Source organism: Coregonus clupeaformis, chromosome 1 (assembly GCF_020615455.1).
Source record: "Coregonus clupeaformis isolate EN_2021a chromosome 1, ASM2061545v1, whole genome shotgun sequence".
Taxonomy (NCBI): domain Eukaryota; kingdom Metazoa; phylum Chordata; class Actinopteri; order Salmoniformes; family Salmonidae; genus Coregonus; species Coregonus clupeaformis.
The window spans coordinates 18985409-19011057 of record NC_059192.1 but is presented as its reverse complement, the minus strand read 5'-3'; the positions used below and the strand labels follow the sequence as shown (position 1 = coordinate 19011057).

The 25649-nt window shown below is 44.6% G+C and overlaps 1 protein-coding gene across 2 annotated transcripts in view; it reads right to left on the bottom strand.

Moving 5' to 3' along the window:
• The window catches only part of grid1b (glutamate receptor, ionotropic, delta 1b), a 401577-nt gene that overhangs the window by 80467 nt on the left and 295461 nt on the right, over positions 1-25649 (bottom strand). For both annotated transcript variants that reach the window (XM_045209114.1, XM_041843476.2), the window contains exon 5: positions 5676-5729. In XM_045209114.1, coding sequence (XP_045065049.1) covers positions 5676-5729 — 54 coding nt within the window. The remainder of the gene's footprint in view (positions 1-5675; positions 5730-25649) is intronic.

Below are 25649 nucleotides of genomic sequence, written 5' to 3'. Positions count from 1 at the left end.
TGATGAAACTGTCTCTCATGAGGACCGCCACAGGAATGGAAGCCCCAGCGTTACCAATGCTACAGAGGATAAGTTAATTAGAGTTACCAGCCTCAGAATAAATAAATGCTTCACAGAGTTCAAGTAACAGACACATCTCAACATCAACTGTTCAGAGGGGACTGTGTGAATCAGGCCTTCATGTCGAATTGCTGCAAAGTAACCACTACTAAAGGACACCAATAATAAGAAGAGACCTGCTTGGGCCAAGAAACATGAGCAATGGACATTAGACCGTTGGAAATTTGTCCTTTGGTCTGGAGTCCAAATTGGAGATTTTTGGTTCCAACAGCCGTGTCTTTGCGAGACATGGTGTGGGTGAACGGATTATCTCCGCATGTGTAGTCCCACCGTAAAGCATGGAGGAGGAGGTGATATGGTGTGGGGGTGCTCTGCTGGTGACACTGTCTGTAATATATTTAGAATTCAAGGCACACTTAACCAGCATGGCTACCACAGCATTCTGCAGCGATACGCCATCCCATCTGGTTTGGGCTTAGTGGGACTATCATTTGTTTTTCAGGCTGTGTAAGGGCTATTTTACCAAGAAGGAGAGTGATGGAGTGATGCATCAGATGACCTGGCCTCCACAATCTCCTGATCTCAACCCAATTGAGATGGTTTGGGATGAGTCGGACAGCAGAGTGAAAGACAAGCAGCCAACAAGTGCTCAGCATATGTGGGAACTCCTTCAAGACTGTTGGAAAAGTATTCCAGGTGAAGCTGGTTGAGAGAATGCCAAGAATGTGCAAAGCTGTCATCAATGCAAAGGGTGGCTATTTGAAGAATCTCAAATATAAAATATATTTTGATTTGTTTAACACTTTTTGGTTATTACATGATTCCATATGTGTTATTTCATAGTTTTGATGTCTTCACTTCTACAATGTAAAGAAAAACCCTTGAATGAGTAGGTGTGTCCAAACTTTTGACTGGTACTGTATATCCACCGACACTGAACAAGAATTGTATTATTTTTCTCTCTAATGTTGATGTGAATGTGGGGTTTCAAAGAGCAGAAGAACCATTCTAGACTGCAGACATAGATAATACTAATATAAGTATACACTTAATATGTTCCTAGATTCATTTTCCAACACATTTAATGTAAAGCAATAATTCACAAAGAGAAGAGCGATAAGACCAACGAAACAACAGCAAAAAGGTCATTTTCATATGTTCATTAAATTATTCATGAACTTGGATTGCTACCTTGAAAATACCTTTGAGTTGATAAAAGGCGCAGAGCGACTTCCTCCTTATTATATTTTCAGATGATGTATAGAGGACGGTTCACCCATTTCTGATGTGGGCTCACAATGACAATAACTGGAGTATACTAACATACACCAATCAGCTTAATGGAAACATAACATAACACTGTATAATATACCATGCCGTGCGTAGCCCTAAGTGACAGCCAAATCAATCAGCAACACAAACCAGCACGACGTCTGCCTTCGGTTTATACAACGGCAACACACAAACACACAATCCATTAAAGCGCCATCTGCCGCTGCGTCACCCCCCCCATTCCCACTTTCCCAGCATCAGCGAACATTAGGGACACTCATAATAATAAATAAGACTCATCTCTGGTAGGCTGTGACATCACGACGACCATGGCTCTCTGCCCGCCATTGGACAGTCTGGGCGAGGCAGCTCCAGCTCCACATGAGGCCAGTACACCTGCAGCTACGCTCAACCCCTCATCAACTCTCTCTACTGCTGCCTGGCTGCATTCTGAGCAGACCCTGCTACTTTTAATTGGCCTCCAGTGAACATACTGGATTAAAGGGCAGGGTTGTTTACAATCGGCACAGTGTTAGAGCAGACATACTGAGACCTGGATAGAAGTCTTTGAGACACTGGCCGCGTCCGAATAACAATACTAGTGTACTACATAGTTAAACTACATACTAATTTCATTGTTTGATCATCTTTTCCGACTTGCGTGTTTGACACTATAAAATGTTATTTTTTTTCATACTATTTAGTAAGCTAGGAATGGCTATTGGGACATGGCCACTGTCTAACTCTGCTTCGGGCACAGCCACTGCTGAAAAACAAGTGTGGCGTCCTAGTGGTACAGAGACCCAGACTATGTCTATGGCTAAGACCTAGGCTGTGTCCCAAATGTCACCCTAATCCCTATCGTGCACTACTTTTAAACAGGGCCCAGGGCCCATAGGGCTCTGGTCAAAAGTAGTACACTATATAGGGAAAATCCTGCCATTAGGGATTGTCACGATCGTTTATGAACGAGAAGGACCAAGGCGCAGCGTGATAAGCATACATGTTTATTTAAATGAACGAACACGCGACAAAACAACAAACGAAACGTGACGTCCAAGGTAGCATACATACAACATACCTTACACGGAACAAGATCCCACAACTAACAGGTGCCAAAAGGCTGCCTAAGTATGGTCCCCAATCAGAGACAACGAGCTACAGCTGCCTCTGATTGGGAACCACCCCGGCCAACATAGATCTACACATTCTAGATCAACCATAGACAATCAACATAGCACAACACAACACAGAAAATACACACCCTGACTCAACAAATACAAGTCCTCAGAGTCAGGGCGTGACAGTACCCCCCCCCCAAAGGTGCGGACTCCGACCGCGCCACATAAACATAACAGGGTAGGGGCCGGGTGGGCATTCCGCCTCGGAGGCGGATCCGGCTCCGGGCGTGACCACCACTTACTCTCCACCTCCCTGTTGCGCCCCTGGTCTGGTCTGGACTGGAACCGCTGACTGGAGCTGGACCCGACGACGGTGGATCGAACTGCTCTGGCTCCGGAGTGGAGCCGCTGACCGGAGCTGGATCAGGCACCGGTGGAGCGGACTGCTCTGGCTCCGGAGTGGAGCGGCTGACCGGAGCTGGACTGGACCCCGGTGGAGCGGATTGCTCTGGCTCCGGAGTGGATCCGCTGACCGGAGTAGGACTGGACCCCGGTGGAGCGGACTGCTTGGCTCCGGAGAGGAGCAGCTGAGGAACAGGCACGGGCCGTGCCGGACTGGACACACGCACCACTGGCTTGGTGCGGGGAGCAGGAATGGGCCGGACCGGGCTGACGACACGCACCACTGGCTTGGTGCGGGGAGCAGGAACAGGCCGGGCCGGGCTGGCGACGCGCACCACTGGCTTGGTGCGAGGGACAGGAACAGGCCGGACCGGACTGGCGACGCGCACCACTGGCTTGGTGCGAAGGACAGGAACAGGCCGGACCGGACTGGCGACGCGCACCACTGGCCTGGTGTGGGGAGCAGGAACGGGTCGGGCCGTACTGGGAACACGCACCACTGGTTTAGTGCGGGGAGCAGGAACGGGTCGGGCCGTACTGGGAACACACACCACTGGTTTAGTGCGGGGAGCAGGAACGGGTCGGGCCGTACTGGGAACACACACCACTGGCTTAGTGCGGGGAGCAGGAACGGGCCGGACCGGACTGGTGACACGCACCACTTGCTTGGTGCGAGGAGCGGGACTGGGTTCCCTTATAAACCCCCGCTCCTTCTGCTGCCTAACCAGCTCCTCTCGCCGTGCCTCTACACTCTCCTTCTCCCTTATAGCCTCCTGTAGCTCCTCCCTCTGACCAAATAACTCCTGCTCCCTCTGAACCAATAGCCCCCTTAACCTGGTGGCCTCCTCTCCTAACCTGCAGATCCGCCCTGTCGCTGCCTCCTGCTGCCTCGTCGTCCACACCGTGTGCCCCCCCCAACATTTTCTTGGGGTTGCCTCTCGGGTCTCCGTCGTCGGCACTGTTGGCGCCGTTTCTCCTCTCCTACCTGGGCATCCTCATTCATCGCCCTCCGGTAACGGACGGCCTCCTCCTCCGTGATTCTCCCCCAACCGAGGAGGACATCTACTAACGTAACCTCCTGTTTAATTCCCGACGTTTGCTCCTGAACACGCTGCTTGGTCCTATAGTGGTGGGATCTTCTGTCACGATCGTTTATGAACGAGAAGGACCAAGGCGCAGCGTGATAAGCATACATGTTTATTTAAACGAACGAACACGCGACAAAACAACAAACGAAACGTGAAGTCCAAGGTAGCATACATACAACATACCTTACACGGAACAAGATCCCACAACTAACAGGTGCCAAAAGGCTGCCTAAGTATTGGCCCCAATCAGAGACAACGAGCTAATTGGGAACCACCCCGGCCAACATAGATCTACACATTCTAGATCAACCATAGACAATCAACATAGCACAACACAACACAGAAAATATACACCCTGACTCAACAAATACAAGTCCTCAGTGTCAGGGCGTGACAGGGATGCACACCTAGACTGTGTCATATTTAAATAAGTGGATCCGGAACCAAAACTGTTAAAAAAGATCTTTCTGGAATTTAAATTCTTAATTTGTAACTGGAAGAGAAGCAACACTTTTGCCAAAATTGGCAAATTGAGCAAGAGATGACAGTTTGCCATTTATCATTTATAAAATGAGAACTGTTTTTACAAAACTGCAAATGCTTAAAAGATGTCTTAAGTGGATGTGGGAGACTCAGGCATATTGAAATTGAAACAGCAGAAGAGGAAACCTTTAGGAATCCTTAGCCAATTGGCAACACTTGTAACGAGAGAACACATACAGTAAGTAGAATTATAGTTGAGTCCAGAGAGAAATGTCTGATGTGGAAATCGAACAAGGAAATTATGTAACTAAATTGGAACTGTCATGTCTCTTTCTTATTGGGGAGTTTCAAATTCAATTTTGGCCACATCTTCATAATGGTTCAGGAGTTTTGTTGTATCAAACAATTAGCACATCTTTTGTTAGAGCTCTATCAGTGTGCAGAGTGAATGAATGATGTGAGACACACACAATGCAAGGTGCTATAGAACTGTGGGTGACTACTGAGCTACTTGATGCGTCTAGCTGTTCCCTTGATCATCAACTCACTGTTATTGGCAGTGCACTATCATCATGCAGTTGTTGTGGGTATATACACTGAGTGTACAAAACATTCTAATATTGAGTTGCACCCCCTTTTGCCCTCAGGACAGCCTCAACTTGTCGGGGGCATGGACTCTACAAGGTGTCGAAAGCGTTCCACAGGGATGCTGGCCCATGTTGACAACAATGCTTCCCACAGTTGTGTCAAGTTGGCTGGATGTCCTTTGGGTGGTGGACCATTCTATTGAGTGGGAAAAACCCAGCAGCGTTGGAGTTCTTGACACACTCAAACCGGTTTGCCTGACTCCTACTACCATATCCAGTTCAAAGGCACTTAAATCTTTTGTCTTGCCCATTCACCCTCTGATTGTCGCAAGGCTTAAAAATCCTTCTTTAACCTTTCTCCTCCCCTTCATCTACACTGATTGAAGTGGATTTAACAAGTGACATCAATAAGAGATCATAGCTTTCACCTGGATTCACCTGGTCAGTCTATGTCATGGAAAGAGCAGGTGTTCCTAATGTTTTGTATACTCAGTGTAGAGGAAAGGCAAATATATGAGTTAGGAGAGAGAGAGAGAGAGAGAGAGAGAGAGAGAGAGAGAGAGAGAGAGAGAGAGAGAGAGAGAGAGAGAGAGAGAGAGAGAGAGAGAGAGAGAGAGAGATTTAACAGCAGCATCAACATAAATACTCTAATCTTCGCTTACCTCATTGACAAATACCCAGTGACTGTCCTTGGAAGCCAGGTTGGTTTCAACAGCCTGCAAAGAAAGAGAGAGAGAGATAGAGAGAGAGAGAGAAAGAGAAATAAAGAGGTTACCATAGTGACAGCTAAGACTGTGGAGGGAAGAAAACATGGATGTATTGTTGCTGTTTCTATCCAACAGAACCCATGTAAAATCCTCAACAGTCTTGTCATTATCCAATTATACAAGGATCAAACATATCACGCATGTGGCTGGGAAAACCATGGTGGACAAACAGCATTGGGTCCATGCAAGCCTCACAGCTACAGACCCTCCAAAATACACTGGACGGGAGCTCAAAATGACTGTCCAATCATTTGTCATGGAGACTATTTTTGTTCAAATTTGTAAAGAAAAATTTTAAAGCATGTTCACACAAAACACCTCCACGGTGAAAATAGTGTTTGTCCAATTCCTTCCATTTTTCTATTTTGTTGTTCTCATGGTGATACTGCCTTTCCAACAGTCCATTGTGTTGGCAGCCAGTTCCAACTGAAAAGCGCACTATAACGTCCAAACCACAAGCCTTTTGTACGCCTTAGTGGTGCAGCATATGTAGTGCCAAATTGTTGAGCACCTAACATCCTAGCGTTTTGAAAAATTATAATTGCTCAGTGTAAGCCTACATTTTTCATGACAGTGCTTGCTTGGGCCTATGCCATATATCATAATCACAACAGAAACTATCTTGTAGTACAATAAAAACAAACATTTACACTGCCATTTGCAGAAAGAAAGGCCTGCACATGGTATAACCCAGAAAGAAAGGCCTGCACATGGTATAACCCAGAAAGAAAGGCCTGCACATGGTATAACCCAGAAAGAAAGGCCTGCACATGGTATAACCCAGAAAGAAAGGCCTGCCCATGGTATAACCCAGAAAGAAAGGCCTGCACATGGTATAACCCAGAAAGGCCTGCCCATGGTATAACCCAGAAAGAAAGGCCTGCACATGGTATAACCCAGAAAGAAAGGCCTGCACATGGTATAACCCAGAAAGAAAGGCCTGCACATGGTATAACCCAGAAAGAAAGGCCTGCCCATGGTATAACCCAGAAAGAAAGGCCTGCCCATAGTATAACCCAGAAAGAAAGTCCTGCACATGGTATAACCCAGAAAGAAAGGCCTGCCCATGGTTTAACCCAGAAAGAAAGGCCTGCACATGGTATAACCCAGAAATAAAGGCCTGCCCATGGTATAACCCAGAAAGAAAGGCCTGCCCATGGTATAACCCAGAAAGAAAGTCCTGCACATGGTATAACCCAGAAAGATAGGCCTGCCCATGGTATAACCCAGAAAGAAAGGCCTGCACATGGTATAACCCAGAAAGAAAGGCCTGCACATGGTATAACCCAGAAAGAAAATCCTGCCCATGGTATAACCCAGAAAGAAAGTCCTGCCCATGGTATAACCCAGAAAGAAAGGCCTGCACATGGTATAACCCAGAAAGAAAGGCCTGCACATGGTATAACCCAGAAAGAAAGGCCTGCACATGGTATAACCCAGAAAGAAAGGCCTGCACATGGTATAACCCAGAAAGAAAGGCCTGCACATGGTATAACCCAGAATTAAAGGCCTGCCCATGGTATAACCCAGAAAGAAAGGCCTGCACATGGTATAACCCAGAAAGAAAGGCCAGCACATGGTATAACCCAGAAAGAAAGGCCTGCACATGGTATAACCCAGAAAGAAAGGCCTGCCCATGGTATAACCCAGAAAGAAAGGCCTGCACATGGTATAACCCAGAAAGAAAGGCCTGCCCATGGTATAACCCAGAAAGAAAGGCCTGCCCATGGTATAACCCAGAAAGAAAGGCCTGCACATGGTATAACTCAGAAAGAAAGGCCTGCACATGGTATAACCCAGAAAGAAAAGCCTGCACATGGTATAATCCAGAAAGAAAGGCCTGCACATGGTCTAAACCTCATCATTCCATGCTGTGCTCATGTACTCACGTATAAAACATTCTGGTTGTACGGTGTCCATATAGAACAGCCTAGCACATTTACGTTGGGATACATGTGGAGCATCTGCCAGTTGAGGGGCCCAATACAGAAGCTATGGATCGCCCCATGTGATCCTCCTGTCCTCAGGCTAATTAGGCCTGACAGATGTTCTCAAACGGCTCCTCATTTGCCTGCCTTACCATAAGACGGCTGTTACATATGTAAACATTTTTGTGGGTTCATGTTTACCATAAATATTCACAGATGTATCCTCTCATAGAATGTCACAATGTAGGCTACACTGCATGGATAATTCCACTGGCTGCTCTAATGTGGCTAGTTTGTAATCATTTTGACTCCAACATACAGACGTGAGACATGGCTCGCACACTCTTAGAAACAAAGGTTCAGAAAAGGGCTCTTCAGCTGTCCCAATAGGATAACCCTTTTTGGTTCCATGCAGAACCCTTTTTGGTTCCATGTAGAACTCTCTGTGGAAAGAACGGGTTCTACATGGAACCCAAAAGGGCTCTTCTACCAGGAACCAAAAGGGTTCTACCTGGAACCAAAAAGGTTTCTTCAAAGGGTTCTCCTATGGGGACAGCCAAAGAACCCTTTCAGGTTCTAGATAGCACCTTTTTTTCTAAGAGTGTAGTCAATTAGTTAACATGGGTTTGTATGCAATTATTCATCAATCATTGGTTGTACAGTCAAATTAGGTAACTTCAATTAATATCCTATATATTAAACTACATCATTGAACCAGACAGAGCTCAGAGGTTCCAGACCTCATGGAGATATCCAAGCCCGTGCTGATCAAATCTCCATCATCATTCGACCTTTAGGCATATGATTACCTGCTCAGGTACCTGTCTAAAAAGTATCAGATCAGTATCATTCTCTATGGATCCAATTACTAACTCACATGACAGACCTCCATATAGACCTATTACAGTGAATCAGTAAGTTTTATTCACCGTATGACATTTCAGAGGAAAGTGAAAGGTGGCAAGCATGACGTTCATGAGAGGTGTACCAGGAATAGTTGAGAGCATGTCACCGCCTCTAGATATCTCCTGAACAGCCCAACCAGTCCCAACCATCTATTTAGTGTCACCACGACCTTTCTCCACCCTATAGCCCAGGGATCATCAACTAGACTCAGCCATGGGGCCGATTTCTTCTGGAGCGGATGGTCGAGGGGCCGGAACATATAATTACAAATAATTTGTAGACTGCAAAAAGGCCAAACAGATATAATGTCTCTCTATTATGCGTGGGAATACTTGGGAACAGATTACTTACATAAAAACCACTTGGAGCTGATTTCCTGATGTTTTTACAGTCTTTTGCATCCAACAATGAAAATGTCACACTTTTTTTTAAATATATATATATATATATATATAATATATTTTGTTTTGCTCAGAAATTTGGGGGGCCAAATAAAACTACCCGCAGACAAAAATTGGCCTGCGGGCCGCCAGTTGGGGAACCCTGCTATAGCCTATAGTCTAGCTGTAAATCATGCATGCAAGATCATCGCACATGTCCCCAAAAACAGATGATATTTATGTGTGGCCCGTCCCCTCTGTCCGTTATGTGATGTGGTTTGAGGTGGTTTGCGGGGACGTGAGGAGTAATCTCGGAGGCTGCTGATGACTCTAAGCCTGCTTGGTCAGTTTGCTCCCTGACCGAGCTACTGAGTTATAACAGTGACATAACACTACACACTATATTTACCAGCCTACTGCGAGAAGAGAAAGGATACTACTGTGTTGTTGAGGATTGTGGTGAGTGAACTGAACATACCGTAAATGTGGCTGACCGAAATATGTGTACTTCGCAATTCATTTGTGTGGAAATCACTGTAAAAATGGTAATATCATTCAAATGCTGAGCAAAATGTATACTGTATCTAGAAAACCCAATAAGCAAAAAGTACAACACCTCAAAATGAAGAAGAAGAGGGATTTAAGTCAAACCCTCCCTGCTGCATCCCAATGGCACCATATTCTCTATATAGTGCTCTGTCCCTACAGGACTCTGGTCAAAAGTAGTGCACTATATAGGAAGTAGGGTGCCATTTGGAATGCAATCCTGAGATTTCCAGCATGGGGTTCTTGATAGTGGCAGTTGGCAAAGTGGATGCTTGCATTGCTAGTCACCACTTGGGCAGTATCAGTTGTGGTCCTTTGTAGCTCAGTCGGTAGAGTGTGGTGCTTGTAATGCTAGGTTAGTGGGTTCAATACCCAAGATCACCCACATGTAAAATGTATGCACGAGTGGCTGTAAGTCGCTTTGGATAAAAGTGTCTTCTAAATGGCATATGTTGAGTGTGCTATAGGAGGCCTTTAGGGAGGTTGGCAGAGTGGATGGGTCTGGTATATCTGACAGCATCTAACGAGGTGGAGGCACTGGGGGGAAACTGCTGTTAACACTACATAAAAAAAAAAAAAACATTTTTAGTCATTTAGCAGACGCTCTTATCCAGAGCGACTTACAGTTAGTGAGTGCATACATTTTCATACTGGCCCCCCGTGGGAATCGAACCCACAACCCTGGCGTTGCAAGCGCCATGCTCTACCAACTGAGCTACACGGGGCCCTACAGTGAGAAGGGTCTGACCATCAATGACCTATAATTCCATAAAGAACCTATAATTCCATAGAGAACCTATAATTCTAAGGGTCTGACTGGGTCAATAAGACAGAGAGGCAAGGCTACTCTATTCAGTTCAAACTAGTACATTTCTCTATACAAATGAACACTACGTAGATAGACTACCGGTATTTAAATCAATAATGGTGCACTTAGCTTTGCTGCCATCTGGAAAACGAGGACATTATGCACAATGTGTAATGAATTCAGTAATAAAATAATTAAACATGTTGAACAAATTCCAAAATCCTTTTTTATTTAATATCCTATTTGTCTTTTTTTTTCACGCAAAATACATCTATACATGCAACCGCCGTACTCTACCGACTCAGCCACAAAGGGACCTTATCACCAACCTCACATGAATGTATGTGGTATGTTGCTGGAAGAGTAGCTGCTACCTACAGAATAAGCAACCAAAAGAACCTTGAGGTAACTGTACAACATGTTCTGTAACGATGTGTTATGGACTAATATGACTAAGTGAATAATGCCGTTAATTTCAATTTACGCAGCTAGTTCCGTTTACTGCAAAACCAGCACAGGAGGTTGCTGGCACATTAACTGGGGAGGACGAGCTCGTGGTAATGGCTGGAGCGAAATGAGTGGAATGCTATCAAATACATCAAAAACATGGTTTCCATGTGTTTGATGCCATTCCACTCACTCCATTCCAGCCATTGTTATTAACTGACCTCCCATCAGCAGCCTCCTGGGAAAACCAGCTTGCTTTGGCATTATATGACTGAGCAGTCCATATTGCTGTTCATGCCTCCCTGTGTCCGCAAACATAAGCACATAGGATGTGGGAAATTAATACGTGCCATAGCATGCCTTACCATGCTTCAATTTAATGTTGAAGAAAGCAATATTCACCAAGGCACATCTTTCCATGTATTTCCTAATTAATTATGCATATGCAAACCAGACAACTCACTTAGAATGGAAACCACCGAAAAGGGAAGATGAAGTTGTGTTTTGCATCAAGATAAATTCATGCATTATTTTAGGTCATTCGGGTCTACAATATTGAGAATGTTTTTTTTTTTTTACTCAGTTTATTTAATGCTAATGAATGCTTCTGTTTAACATATGACTGATTGGGGATTGAATCCTGGTCTCCTGCACACCACACAACTGCGTTAGCCCACTGAGCAGAAGCCTAGGCACTGGCTCGGGAGCTAACACAAGTCTTCAGAAGGGTATTGAATAATCATGGCATTGCATGCAGATCTGGAGAGAGTGGCACTGAGAAAACCAAAACAATAGCATCACTTATCCTCTTGTCCCATGCCATTTTCTCACTCTGTGGTTTACAGTTTTTTGCTCAGAGGCAGTTTTAAAAAGATTATAAACAAAACCCACTGATATTGTAATTGACCAGACTAACATTGAGGCATAGAGAAATACCTGAATTCAGACAAACTGATTCCAAATGGACTTTGCTCGCTGCGTATTTGCCAAACGCTGCTGAGGACCCTGAGAAACCATCAGCGGGACCTTGTAATATTCCATGTCGTGTAACTATGGTTACAGTTTCCACGGCTGCATTTAAGATGCAATTTGAGTGTTAATGATGTTCATAGCTCTTTCTTTGTGCACTTTATTGGAATAACGTCCAAGGAAATCAAAGTAAAATATACAGTAAAGGGACTGAATATAACTTTTTAAGGGGTTGATACAGAGAGCTGGTTTCCCACACACAGATTATGCCTAGTCCTGGATTAAAAAGCTGTCTCTATGGAGAATTAATATTGACAATGCTTTTTAGTACTTTTTATAGTCTGGGAAACCAGCAAGAACTGCATGCTAAGTTTGGTTTCCTGTTCTGCAAATGATTACTAGATGTATCTGTGACAGAGGCACATATAGAGAGAGATCAATATATAGTGACATTTATATAGAGAGAGATCCATATATAGAGATATCTATATAGAGAGAAATCTATATATAGAGATATCTATATATAGAGAGATCCATATATAGAGAGATCTAGAGTGAGCTCAAAGAGAATTGGGACACATGACACATTTTTTGTTGTTTGGGCTCTGTACAATGACTATGAGGATAAAGTGCAGACTGTCAGCTTTAATTTGAGGGTATTTTCATCCATGTGGAGTGAACCGTTTAGAAATTACAGCACTTTTTGTACATAGTCCCACTATTTTAGGTGACCAAAAGTATTGGGACAAATTCACTTACACTACCGTTCAAAAGGTTGGGGTCACTTAGAAATGTCCTTGTTTTCGAAAGAAAAGCAATTTTTTTGTCCATTAAAATAACATCAAATTGATCAGAAATACAGTGTAGACATTGTTAATGTTGTAAATGGCTATTGTAGCTGGAAACGGCTGATTTTTAATGGAATATCTACAGAGGCCCATTATCAGCAACCATCAGTCCTATGTTCCAATGGCAAGTTGTGTTGGCTAATCCAAGTTTATCATTTTAAAAGGCTAATTGATCATTAGAAAACCGTTTTGCAATTATGTTAGCACAGCTGAAAACTGTTGTGCTGATTAAAGAAGCAATACAACTGGCCTTCTTGAGACTAGTTGAGTATCTGGAGCATCAGCAATTGTGGGTTCAATTACAGGCTCAAAATGGCCAGAAACAAATAACTTTCTTCTGAAACTCGTCAGTCTATTCTTGTTCTGAGAAATGAAGACTATTCCATGCAAGAAATTGCCAAGAAACTGAAGATCTCATACAACGCTGTGTACTACTCCCTTCACAGAACAGTGCAAACTGTCTCTAACCAGAATAGAAAAAGGAGTGGGAGGCCCCAGTGCACAACTGAGCAAGAGGACAAATACATTAGAGTGTCTAGTTTGAGAAACAGACGCCTCACAGGTCCTCAACTGGCAGCTTCATTAAATAGTACCCGCAAAACACTAGTCTCAACGTCAACAGTGAAGAGGCGACACCGGGATGCTGACCTTCTAGGCAGAGATGCAAAGAAAAAGCCATATCTCAGACTGGCCAATAAAAAGAAAAGATGAAGATGGGCAGTCTGAGATATGGCTTTTTCTATGCAACTCTGCCTAGAAGGTCAGCATCCCGGAGCCAGTTTGCGCTGTTCTGTGAAGGGAGTAGTACACAGTGTTGTACACCTATGTAGATATTCCATAAAAAATCAGCCGTTTCCAGCTACAATAGACATTTACAACATTAACCATGTCTACACTGTATTTCTGATCAATTTGATGTTATTTTAATGAACAAAAAAATTGCTTTTCTTTTGAAATCAAGGAAATGTCTAAGTGACCCCAAACTTTTGAACGGTAGTGTACATGTGTATTAATGTAGTCAGAAGTTTAGTATTTGGTCCCATATTCCTAGCAAGCAATGATTAAATCAAGCATATGACTCTACAAACTTGTTGGATGCATTTGCTGTTTGTTTTGGTTGTGTTTCAGATTATTTTGTGCCCAATAGAAATTAATGGTAAATAATGTATTGTGTCATTTTGGAGTCACTTTTATTGTAAATAATAATAAAATATGTTTCTAAACACTTCTACATTAATGTGGATGCTACCATGATTACGGATAATCCTAAATGAATCCTGAATAATGATGACCTCTGAGGAAGTTACAGACGCACAAATATCATGCCACCAAGATATGCTAACTTCTCACCATTACAATAACAGTGGAGGTTAGCATTTTTTTGTGGGGTATGATACATACAGTACATTCGGAAAGTATTCAGACCCATTTACTTTTTCCACATTTTGTTACTTTGCAGCCTTAGTCTAAAAAGGATGAAATAAAACAAATCCTTCAGCAATCTACACACAATACCCCATAATGACAAAGCGAAAACAGGTTTTTACAAAAAATAAAAAACAGAAATACCTTATTTACATAAGTATTCAGACCGTTTGCTATGAGACTCGAAATTGAGCTCAGGTGCATCCTGTTTCCATTGATCATCCTTGAGATGTGTCACGCCCTGACTCAGAGGACGCTTATTTGTTGAGTCAGGGTGTGTATATTCCTTGTTGTGTTTTTCTATGTTGTATTTTCTATGTTTAGTTCTAGTATGTCTAGATCTATGTTGGCCGGTGTGGTTCCCAATCAGAGGCAGCTGTCGCTCGTTGTCTCTGATTGGGGACCATACTTAGGCAGCCTATTGGCACTAGTGGGTTGTGGGATCTTGTTCTGTGTTAGGTATGTTGTTTGTGTACCTTGGACTTCACGTTTCGTTTCTTGTTTTGTCGTTGCGTTTATAAGTCTAATAAACATGTATGCATATCACGCTGTGCCTTGGTCTGACCCGTCGATGAACGAACGTGACAGAAGATCCCACCAGACCTGGACCAAGCAGTGTGCCGAGGAAGAGCAGAGAGGATGGACTTGGCAGGAGATGAGAGAGGATCTGGCAAGAAAGAGGGAGGCCCTGATCAGGGTGGAGAGGCAATCCCCCCAAACATTTTTTTGGGGGGGCAAACGGTGTGGACGACGAGGCAGCAGGAGGCCGCGACAGGGCGGATCTGCTGGTTAGGAGAGGAGGCCACCAGATTACGGGGGCCATTGGTTCAGAGGGAGCAGAAGGAAGGTGTAGAGGCACGGCGTGAGGAGCTGGTTAGGCAGCAGAAGGAGCGGGGGTTAATAAAGGAACCCAGTCCCGCTCCTCGCACAAAGTAAGTGGTGCGTGTCGCCAGTCCGGTCCAGCCTGTTCCTGTCCCTCGCACCAAGCCAGTGGTGTGCGTCGCCAGCCCGGTCCGGCCTGTTCCTGTCCCTCGCACCAAGCCAGTGGTGTGCGTCGCCAGCCCGGCCCGGCCTGTTCCTGCCCCTCGCACCAAGCCAGTGGTGCGCGTCGCCTGCCCGGTCCGGCCTGTTCCTGTCCCTCGCACCAAGCCAGTGGTGTGCGTCGCCAGCCTGGCCCGGCCTGTTCCTGCCCCTCGCACCAAGCCAGTGGTGCGCGTCGCCTGCCCGGTCCGGCCTGTTCCTGCTCCTCGCACCAAGCCAGTGGTGCGTGTGTCTAGTCTGGAGCCAGAGCAGTCCGCTCCACCGGTGCCCAGTTCAGCTCCGGTCAGCTGCTCCACTCCGGAGCCAGAGCAATCCGCTTCACTGGGGTTCAGTCCAGCTCCGGTCAGCGGCTCCACTCCGGAGCCAGAGCAGTCTGCTCCACCGGTGCCTGACCCAGCTCCGGTCAGCTGCTCCAGTCCGGAGCCAGAGCAGTCCGCTCCACCGGGCTCTAAACCGGAGCCTGAGCAGTCCGCTCCACCGGTGCTTGGTCCAGCTCCGGTCAGCGGCTCCAGTCCAGACCCAGACGTCAGCCCCTCTCCAGGTTTGGGGTCTCCCACACCAGGGTCCAGACAGGGCTTGGAGTATAGTGGGAGGAAGGAGAGGGGAAGCAACGTGCCGAGGTCTAGACCAGACCAGGGGCGCAACAGGGAGGCGAAGAGTGAGAGGTCATCACGCCCTGAGCCGGATCCGCCTCCGAGGCGGAATGCCCACCCGGCCCCTACCCGGCTATGTTTATGTTGTGCGGTCGAGTCCGCACCTTTGGGGGGGGGGGGGATACTGTCACGCCCTGACTCAGAGGACGCTTATATGTTGAGTCAGGGTGTGTATATTCCTTGTTGTGTTTTTCTATGTTGTATTTTCTATGTTTAGTTCTAGTATGTCTAGATCTATGTTGGCTGGTGTGGTTCCCAATCAGAGGCAGCTGTCGCTCGTTGTCTCTGATTGGGGACCATACTTAGGCAGCCTTTTGGCACTAGTGGGTTGTGGGATCTTGTTCCGTGCTAGGTATGTTGTTTGTGTACCTTGGACTGTTTGTGTACCTTCGTTTCTTGTTTTGTCATTGTGTTTATAAGTCTAATAAACATGTATGCATATCACGCTGCGCCTTGGTCTGACCCGTCGATGAACGAACGTGACAAGATGTTTCTACAACTTGATTGGAGTCCACCTGCGGTAAATTACATTGATTGGACATGATTTGGAAAGGCCACACCTGTCTATATAAGGTCCCACAGTTGACACAGTGCGTGTCAGAACAAAAACCAAGGCATGAGGTCGAATACATTTTCCGTAGAGCTCTGAGACAGGATTGTGTCGAGGCACAGATCTGGTGAAGGGTACCAAAAATTCTGCAGCATTGAAGTTTCCCAAGAACACAGTGGCCTCCATTCTTCTTAAATGGAAGAAGTTTGGAACCACCAAGACTCTTCCTAGAGCTGGCCACCCGGCCAAACTGAGCAATCGGGGGAGAAGGGCCTTGGTCAGGGAGGTGACCAAGAACCCGATGGTCACTGTGACAGAGCTCTAGAGTTCCTCTGTGGAGATGGGAGAACCTTCCAGAAGGACAACCATCTCTGCAGCACTCCACCAATCAGGCCTTTATGGTAGAGTGGCCAGATGGAAGCCACTCCTCAGTAAAAGGCACATGACAGCCTGCTTGGAGTTTGCCAAAAGGCACCTAAAGACTCTCAGACCATGAGAAACAAGATTCTCTGGTCTGATGAAACCAAGATTGAACTCTTTGGCCTAAATGCCAAGCGTCACATCTGGAGGAAACCTGGCACCATCCCTACGGTGAAGCATGGTGGTGGCGGCATCATGCTGTGGGGATGTTTTTCCGCAGCAGGGACTGGGAGACTAGTCAGGAGCGAGGGAAAGATGAACAGAGGAAAGTACAGAGAGATCCTTGATGAAAACCTGTTCCAGAGTGCTCAGGACCTCAGACTGGGGCGAAGGTTCACCTTCCAACAGGACAACGACCCTAAGCACACAGCCAACACAACGCAGGAATGGCTTCGGGACAAGTCTCTGAATGTCCTTGAGTGGCCCAGCCAGAGCCCGGACTTGAACCCGATCAAACATCTCTGGAGAGACCTGAAAATAGCTGTGCAGCAACGCTCCCCATCCAACCTGACAGAGCTTGAGAGGATCTGCAGAGAAGAATGGGAGAAACTCCCCAAATACAGTTGTGACAAACTTGTAGCGTCATACTTAAGAATACTCGAGGCTGTAATCGCTGCCAAAGGTGCTTCAACAAAGTACTGAGTAAAGGGTCTGAATACTTATGTAAATGTGTTTAGAAACATATTATATTCTTATTTATAATAAAAGTGACTCCAAAATGACACAATACATTATTTACCATTCCTTTCTATTGGGCACAAAATGATCTGAAACATAACCAAAACAAACATCAAATGCATCCAACAAGTTTGTATAGTCACAACCTTGATGTAGTCATTGCATGCTATGAATACTAAACTTTTGACTACTTTAATACACATATAAGTGAATTTGTCCCAATACTTTTGGTCCCCTAAAATGGGGGGACTATTTACAAATAGTGCTGTAATTTCTAAACGGTTAACCCGAAATGGATGGATATACCATCAAATTAAAGCTGACAGTCTGCACTTTAACCTCATAGTCATTGTATAATTTCAACACTAACACAAAATGTCACTGTCCCAATATTTTTGGAGCTCACTGTATATAGAGAGAGATCTATATATAGAGAGAGAGATATAGAGAGAGCTATATACTGAGTATACAAAACATTAAGATCACCTTCTATTTCCATGACATAGACTGACCAGGTGAATCCACTTCAGTCATTGTAGACGAAGGGGAGGAGAAAGGTTAAAGGAGGATTTTTAAGCCTTGATATAACTAACACATGGATTGTGTATGTGAGTCATTCAGAAGGTGAATGGGCAAGACAAAAGATTGAAATGCCTTTTAACAGGGTATGGTAGTAGGTGCCAGGTGCACCGGTTTGTGTCAAGAACTGCAATGCTGCTGGGTTTTTCACGCTCAACAGTTTCTCGTGTGTATCAAGAATGGTCCACCACCCAAAGGACATCCAGCCAACTTGACACAACCGTGGGAAGCATTGGAGTCAACATGGGCCAGCATCCCTGTGGAACGTTTTTGACACCTTGTATAGTCAATGCCCCAATTAATTGAGGCTCTTCTGAGGGCAAAAGGGGGTTTGCAACTCAATATTAGGAAGGTGTTCCTAATGTTTGGTATACTCAGTGTATGTAGAGAGAGATCTCTTTGGCTCTGATCTGTGAAACAAAGTATGAACAACTCCTCTCTAAAGGTCCAGTGCAGTCAACAACCTGATTTTCCTGTGTTTTATATATATTTCCACACTATGAGGTTGGAATAATACTGTCAAATTGTGAAAATTATGATAATGCCCTTTTAGTGTAACAGCTGTTTAAAAAGGCTGCCTGAAATTTCAGCCTGTTTTGGTGGGATGGGTTTTGGCCTGCCTGGTGACATCACCATGCGGTAAATTAGTTAATAGACCAATGAGAAAAAGAGTTCCAAACCTCTCTGCCAATAACAGCTAGTTTTCAGTTTTGCACTCCCCAATCAGACCACTCCCAGACAGTCCTAGCAAAATTCTTGCTTGAGAAATTGCTCCTTGCTAAGAAGCCATTTATTTGTATTTATTTTACTTTTTGACCATTTTAATTGAAAATCACAGCAAGGTACTTTAATTGTTACCCAGAAATGAGTTGATATTTAGATAAAAATGGCTGAATTGGACCTTTAAGCCACATGTTCATTAAGGTGCTGTACATGTCTTCTAGCATATTTCCTATTAAACTTTGAAGTGTATTTCACCACCTTTATCTCCCCAATTTCATTCTTGTCTCATCGCTGCAACTACCCAACAGGCTCAGGAGAGGCGAAGGTCAAGTCATGTGTCCTCCGAAACATGACCTGCCATAACACGCTTCTTAACACCCACCTGCACCAATGTGTCGGAGGAAACACCGTTCAACTGACGACTGAAGTCAGCCTGCAGGCGCCCGGCCCACCACAAGGACTCACGATGAGCCAAGTAAAGCCACCCCGGCCAAACCCTCCCTTAACCCAGTCGACACTGGGCCAATTGTGCACAGCCCTACGGGACTCCCGGTCGGTTGTGACACAGCCTGGGATCGAACCCGGGTCTGTAGTGACGCCTCAAACACTGCAATTTAGAGCCTTAGACCGCTGTGCCACTTGGGAGGCCAAGTTAACATATGTTTAATGGTGATAGATCCAATGTCTGAGAATATGATGACTTGATTGTTCCAATGTTTGTTCAGATACCTTCATTGAAATTCCACACATACACACATGCACACACAGAGATGATATTAGTCCCTTAATGGACCGCCATGTCCATCTGCCACATGAGCAAGTTAATGACTTTCCATCCTAAGAACATGGGGAGACAATAGCTGCAGGGTCTCGCTCTACATAACCATAATGCAACACAGAGAGTAGGAGAGGGCTTAATAAATAGCTACATACTAGAACACTCTATTTTTATTAATCAGTGGATCAGGTCAAGTGGCACTTGAAAAAAGTCAAAAACACAACAAAACCACTTGACATGTTGAACACAACTAGTGGAATATGGTTGAATACAAACAGTGCAGTTATGCCCTCCGTAAGGAAATCAAACAGGCAAAACATTACATTTCCATTTTAGTCATTTAGCAGACGCTCTTATCCAGAGCAACTTACAGTTAGTGAGTGCATACATCAGTACAGAGACAAAGTGGAGTAACAAATCAACGGCTCAGACATGAGATGTATGTGGCAGGTACTCCAGACAATCATGGATTACAAAGGGAAAACCAGCCACGTCGTGGACACCGACAAGCTAAACACATTGATCGCCTGCTTTGAGAATAACACAGTGCCACCGATGAGGGCTGCTCCTGAGGACTGTGGGATCTTGTTCTATGTGGCCGACGTGAGTAAGACATCCCTAGCCGCGTCCTCAGTGCATGCGCAAACCAGTTGGCTGGAGTGTTTACGGACATATTCAATCTCTCCCTATCCCAGTCTGCTGTCCCCACTTGCTTCAAGATGTCCACCATTGTTCCAGTACCCAAGAAAGCAAAGTTTAACTGAACTCAATGACTATCGCCCCATAGCACTCACATCTGTCATCATGAAGTGCTTTGAGAGGCTAGTTAAGGATCATATCACCTCCACCTTACCCGACATCCTATACCCACTTCAATTTGCATACATCCATAGACGATGCAATCGCCATCGCACTGCACACTTCCATATCCCATCTGGACAACAGGAATACCTATGTAGGAATGCTGTTCATTGACTACAGCTCAGCCTTCAACACCATAGTTCCCTCCAAGCTCATCATTAAGCTCGGGGCCCTGGGTCTGAACCCCGCCCTGTGTAACTGGGTCCTGGACTTCCTGACGGGCCGCCCCCAGGTGGTGAAGGTAGGAAACAACACCTCCAATATGCTGATCCTCAACACAAGGGCCCCACAAGGGTGCGTGCTCAGCCCCTCCTGTACGCCCTGTTCACCCATGACTGCGTGGCCACGCACACCTCCAACTCAAACATCAAGTTTGCAGACAACACAACTGTAGTAGGTCTGATTACCAACAATGACCAGACAGCCTACAGGGAGGAGGTGAGGGCCCTGGCGGAGTGGTGCCAGGAAAATAACCTCTCCCTCAACATCAACAAAATGAAGGAGCTGATCGTAGACTTCAGGATACAGCAGAGGGAGCATGCCCACATCCACATCGATGGTGCTACAGTGGAGAAGGTGAAAAGCTTCAAGTTCCTCGTCGTACAGTACACATCACTGACAATCTGAAATGGTCCATCCACACAGACAGTGTGGTGAAGAAGGCGCAACAGCACCTCTTCAACCTCAGGAGGCTGAAGAAATTTGGCTTGGCCCCTAAGACCCTCACAAACCTTTACAGATGCACCATTGAGACCGAGAGACTGAAAAACAGCTTCTATCTCAAGGCCATCAGACTGTTAAATAGCCATCACTAGCCGGCCTCCGCCCAGTACCCTGCCCTGAACTTAGTCACTGTCACTAGCCGACTACCACCCGGTTACTCAACCCTGCACATTAGAGGCTGCTGCCCTATGTACATAGACATGGAATCACTGGTCACTTTAATAATGGAACACTGGTCACTTTAATAATGTTTACATACTGTTTTACTCATTTCATATGTATATACGGTATTCTAGTCAATGCCACACACACACACACACACACACACACACACACACACACACACACACACACACACACACACACACACACACACACACACACACACACATATATACAGTACAAGTCAAAAGTTTGGACACACCTACTCATTCAAGGGTTTTTCTTTATTTTTTACTATTTTCTACATTGTAGAATAATAGTGAAGACATCAAAACTATGAAATAACACACATGGAATCATGTAGTAACCAAAAAAGTGTTAAACAAATCTTAATATATATTTCTCTTTTCCATAATCACTGTGCATGGGCACTGAGGAGGAAGGTGATTGTGGTACTTGGAAAAAGCCCTGTAGTAGTGGTTCTGTTCTTGTTCTTGATAACAAGGGCATTTGAGCACCATCATGAATCTAGCTATCTTCCACCAAGAGAGGGAAATTAAAGGGTAACTCAACACGATATTCTCAACTTTCTGGCATAAATAATTAATCTGACCTTCAATTCAAATGTGAAGACTATATTAAGAATGCACATAGAGAGTTAATATTCGTATTAGTAATTTATTGTGTTTGCAGGATAAATGATAATGTAACCAAATCAAACCAAGTCGTAACATTGACTTGCCGAGGTCGAATGGTTCAATTTAATCAAGCTCACAGTATTTAAGCAGCCAGCATATCATTTATGTATTTTGACATAGAAAGGGATGAGTACTGTGAAAGCAACAGGTAGACTCCACTGATAGGCTAGACACTTCCATTTAGGCTAGACACTTCCAGGTAGGCTAGACACTTCCAGGTAGGCTAGACACTTCCAGGTAGGCTAGACACTTCCATTTAGGCTAGACACTTCCATGTAGGCTAGACACTTCCATTTAGGCTAGACACTTCCATTTAGGCTAGACACTTCCATTTAGGCTAGACACTTCCAGGTAGGCTAGACACTTCCATTTAGGCTAGACACTTCCAGGTAGGCTAGACACTTCCATGTAGGTTAGACACTTCCAGGTAGGCTAGACACTTCCATTTAGGCTAGACACTTCCATGTAGGCTAGACACTTCCATTTAGGCTAGACACTTCCATTTAGGCTAGACACTTCCAGGTAGGCTAGACACTTCCAGGTAGGCTAGACACTTCCATTTAGGCAAGACACTTCCAGGTAGGCTAGACACTTCCATTTAGGCTAGACACTTCCAGGTAGGCTAGACACTTCCATTTAGGCTAGACACTTCCAGGTAGGCTAGACACTTCCAGGTAGGCTAGACACTTCCATGTAGGCTAGACACTTCCATTTAGGCTAGACACTTCCATGTAGGCTAGACACTTCCATTTAGGCTAGACACTTCCATTTAGGCTAGACACTTCCATTTAGGCTAGACACTTCCAGGTAGGCTAGACACTTCCAGGTAGGCTAGACACTTCCATTTAGGCTAGACACTTCCAGGTAGGCTAGACACTTCCATGTAGGTTAGACACTTCCATGTAGGCTAGACACTTCCAGGTAGGCTAGACACTTCCATTTAGGCAAGACACTTCCAGGTAGGCTAGACACTTCCATTTAGGCTAGACACTTCCAGGTAGGCTAGACACTTCCATTTAGGCTAGACACTTCCAGGTAGGCTAGACACTTCCAGGTAGGCTAGACACTTCCATTTCTCAGAATAAGACATGTGTACAGGGAGTATAAAACATTGGCCTGTCAGGTTTGATTGATTCAGACCTTGACGTGGACATGTTCATTGAGAGAGTGTGCGTCTAATGCTCATAAATGTGTTTTTAATGCAGTTTTTAGAATGCATGTGTATGTAAGAATGCTTTATGGGAGTTTTTTCCACATTCATCTATTGCACACAACGCACCTTGATATGAAAACCTTAGTTCATACTTCTTACAGTGAAACTTACAATAAAAACAATAACAACAAATTTACCCAATATATTTCTCTCTAGGGGCCTTGTTACAGAGTACCAAGAAAAATATGATGCTTACAGAAGTTCCTTTTCTCTGATTAAACAGACAATAAACCACTGTCCCTAAATCTCCCGCTCTTTCTTTTTTTATATCTCTCTCGCTCACACAAACAAGCATGCTCACTCTACACACCGACATGCAGAAAAGGACAAACTGTCCACATATTCCACAATACAAGCGTAATTTTGCTTGTGTTGCTGCAATTATATCTGATACTTCGGATGCCTATGTCTTAATAGGAGGGAGACTCTGTCCACCATCATGGAGGAATTCTGTCAACTTCACTAAGTTGATTTAGCTTATACCATGGCTAAGGGCTGTGTCCAGGAACTCCGCGTTGCATCGTGCATAAGAACAGCCCTTAGCTGTGGTATATTGGCCATATACCACACCCCCTCTTGCCTAATTGCTTAAGTAGATCATTAATTGGGCACACAGCATAGGCCTACCTTTCGAGTGATGCTGAACTTGCAATCACATCCAGTATCCTTGAAACAACTATATTTCAATCTGGCTGCACATCAAAGATGCAGACTTAAAATAATTAATTAACAAGCCTTTTGAACCGAATACTAATTGATCAAATACACTCAAATATGCATTGGGTCGGTCATGTAAAGATGATGTTACTGTACATTGATCTGTGACTGCTTTCACAAAATAACCTACACACACACGTTCCTTGCTTCTCTCCGCCTAAACAGGTCATGGCAGCAAAGTCAAATCAACAACTACTGATCTCTCATCCTTCGCAAGTGTTATGATATGGGGGCAAGGTTAGTGTTAGGACATACTGTAGAAAAACACACTATCCAGAATACACTTCCACACGCCATTCCCCCAGGGGGCAGCGGCAACCTTGTCCAGGTGTTGAGCCTAATTTAAAAGCGTTTGAAAGCACGTCAGGTGCTTCCAATTAGGGTGATCATCAGTTAGTGTCCCAGCTTAAAAGCCGTGAGGCTGCTGGGTTTGTTTGGTGGCCATGAGACTTTACGTTTTGTTTTGAGTCTTTAGCCTGTTTGCAGTTTTCCATTTTGTGTGTTTATTTTCGTCACCATCTGAACAACTAATAATCCGCTTGGACTGGCCGACCAAGAGGTCAAGACAGAGCTGGCCCTGAACTCGGTAAGTTGCTGTCTCCTGGGCACATCCAACACGGTCCTCAAACGCTGATTTCTCACGTGAATGCACAGATTCATTCAGGTTACAGACCATGTAACTAGGCCTATGACATCTATACATAAACCTCTATACATAACGAGTTCAGCAAAATCAGTAGGCTAGTTAATCGGTTTCGTAACACAAGCCACATACAACAACGTAAAAAGTCTGTTTCTTTACACAGATATATATATTTTTACACATTTATCTTTCTATTGGTTCATTTTATTCCGTCCCTAATCCTACATCAGTGGAGGCTGCTGAGGGGAGAACAGCTCATAATAATATCTGGACAGAGCAAATAGAATGGCATCAAACACCTGGAAACCATGTATTTGATAGCAGTCCACCAATTCCGCTCCAGCCATTACCAGGAGCCCATCCTCTCCAATTATGGCGCTACCAACCTCCTGTGTCCTACACCTACACCTAAAATAGGTTTGCGCTTAGGCTGTTGTTGCAAATATCTTGGATCTCAATCTTACCATGCTCAATGCCAAGTTAAGAACGGGAAAGAGAGAATAATGGTGGAAAACATGAAGGACGGACATATTCAATTAAACCACCATCACAAGGATAAAATAGGTTTGAGATTGTGAAAACTGCATCTTTCTAGGCCTTGGCAAGACTCCACACACAGTATAATCTCAATGTATTTTTCTCCTCTGTTATTCAGCCTGTTTTTTAAATGACTAGGCTGGATGTTTTTGTATGTTTCCTTAAGGGGGGGATATTTCTTGGGAAAGAGCTACTTGGATACAAACAAAAAGAAAGAAAGCAAAATAATATATATATTATGGATAAATGTGGTCATCAATGTCTATGCTCCACTGCCTGTGGAGCAATAATACACGATAATACACTTCATTTAAAGAAAGGGTTTATACAACAGATAAGCAGGCTATTACAGTGCTACTAGGCCGATGACAAGGCTGTACATTTTACACCATTGTAACCAATCATCCAATCTTGGTCCGACAGGGCTGCTGAATAGCTAGACTATAATGAAAGGGTTGGAGTGAGAAGATGATGAACATGGCTCAGACAAAAGCATCTTCTGGGGCTTTGAAATAGATGATGGCTCATCCATTGTCTGACTGTTGAAAATGAGGCATTTTTTGCACTGATTATAGACTACATTCATAGGTAGATGTAGGGTTGCAATGGATGGGTATATTACTGGAAACTTTCAAA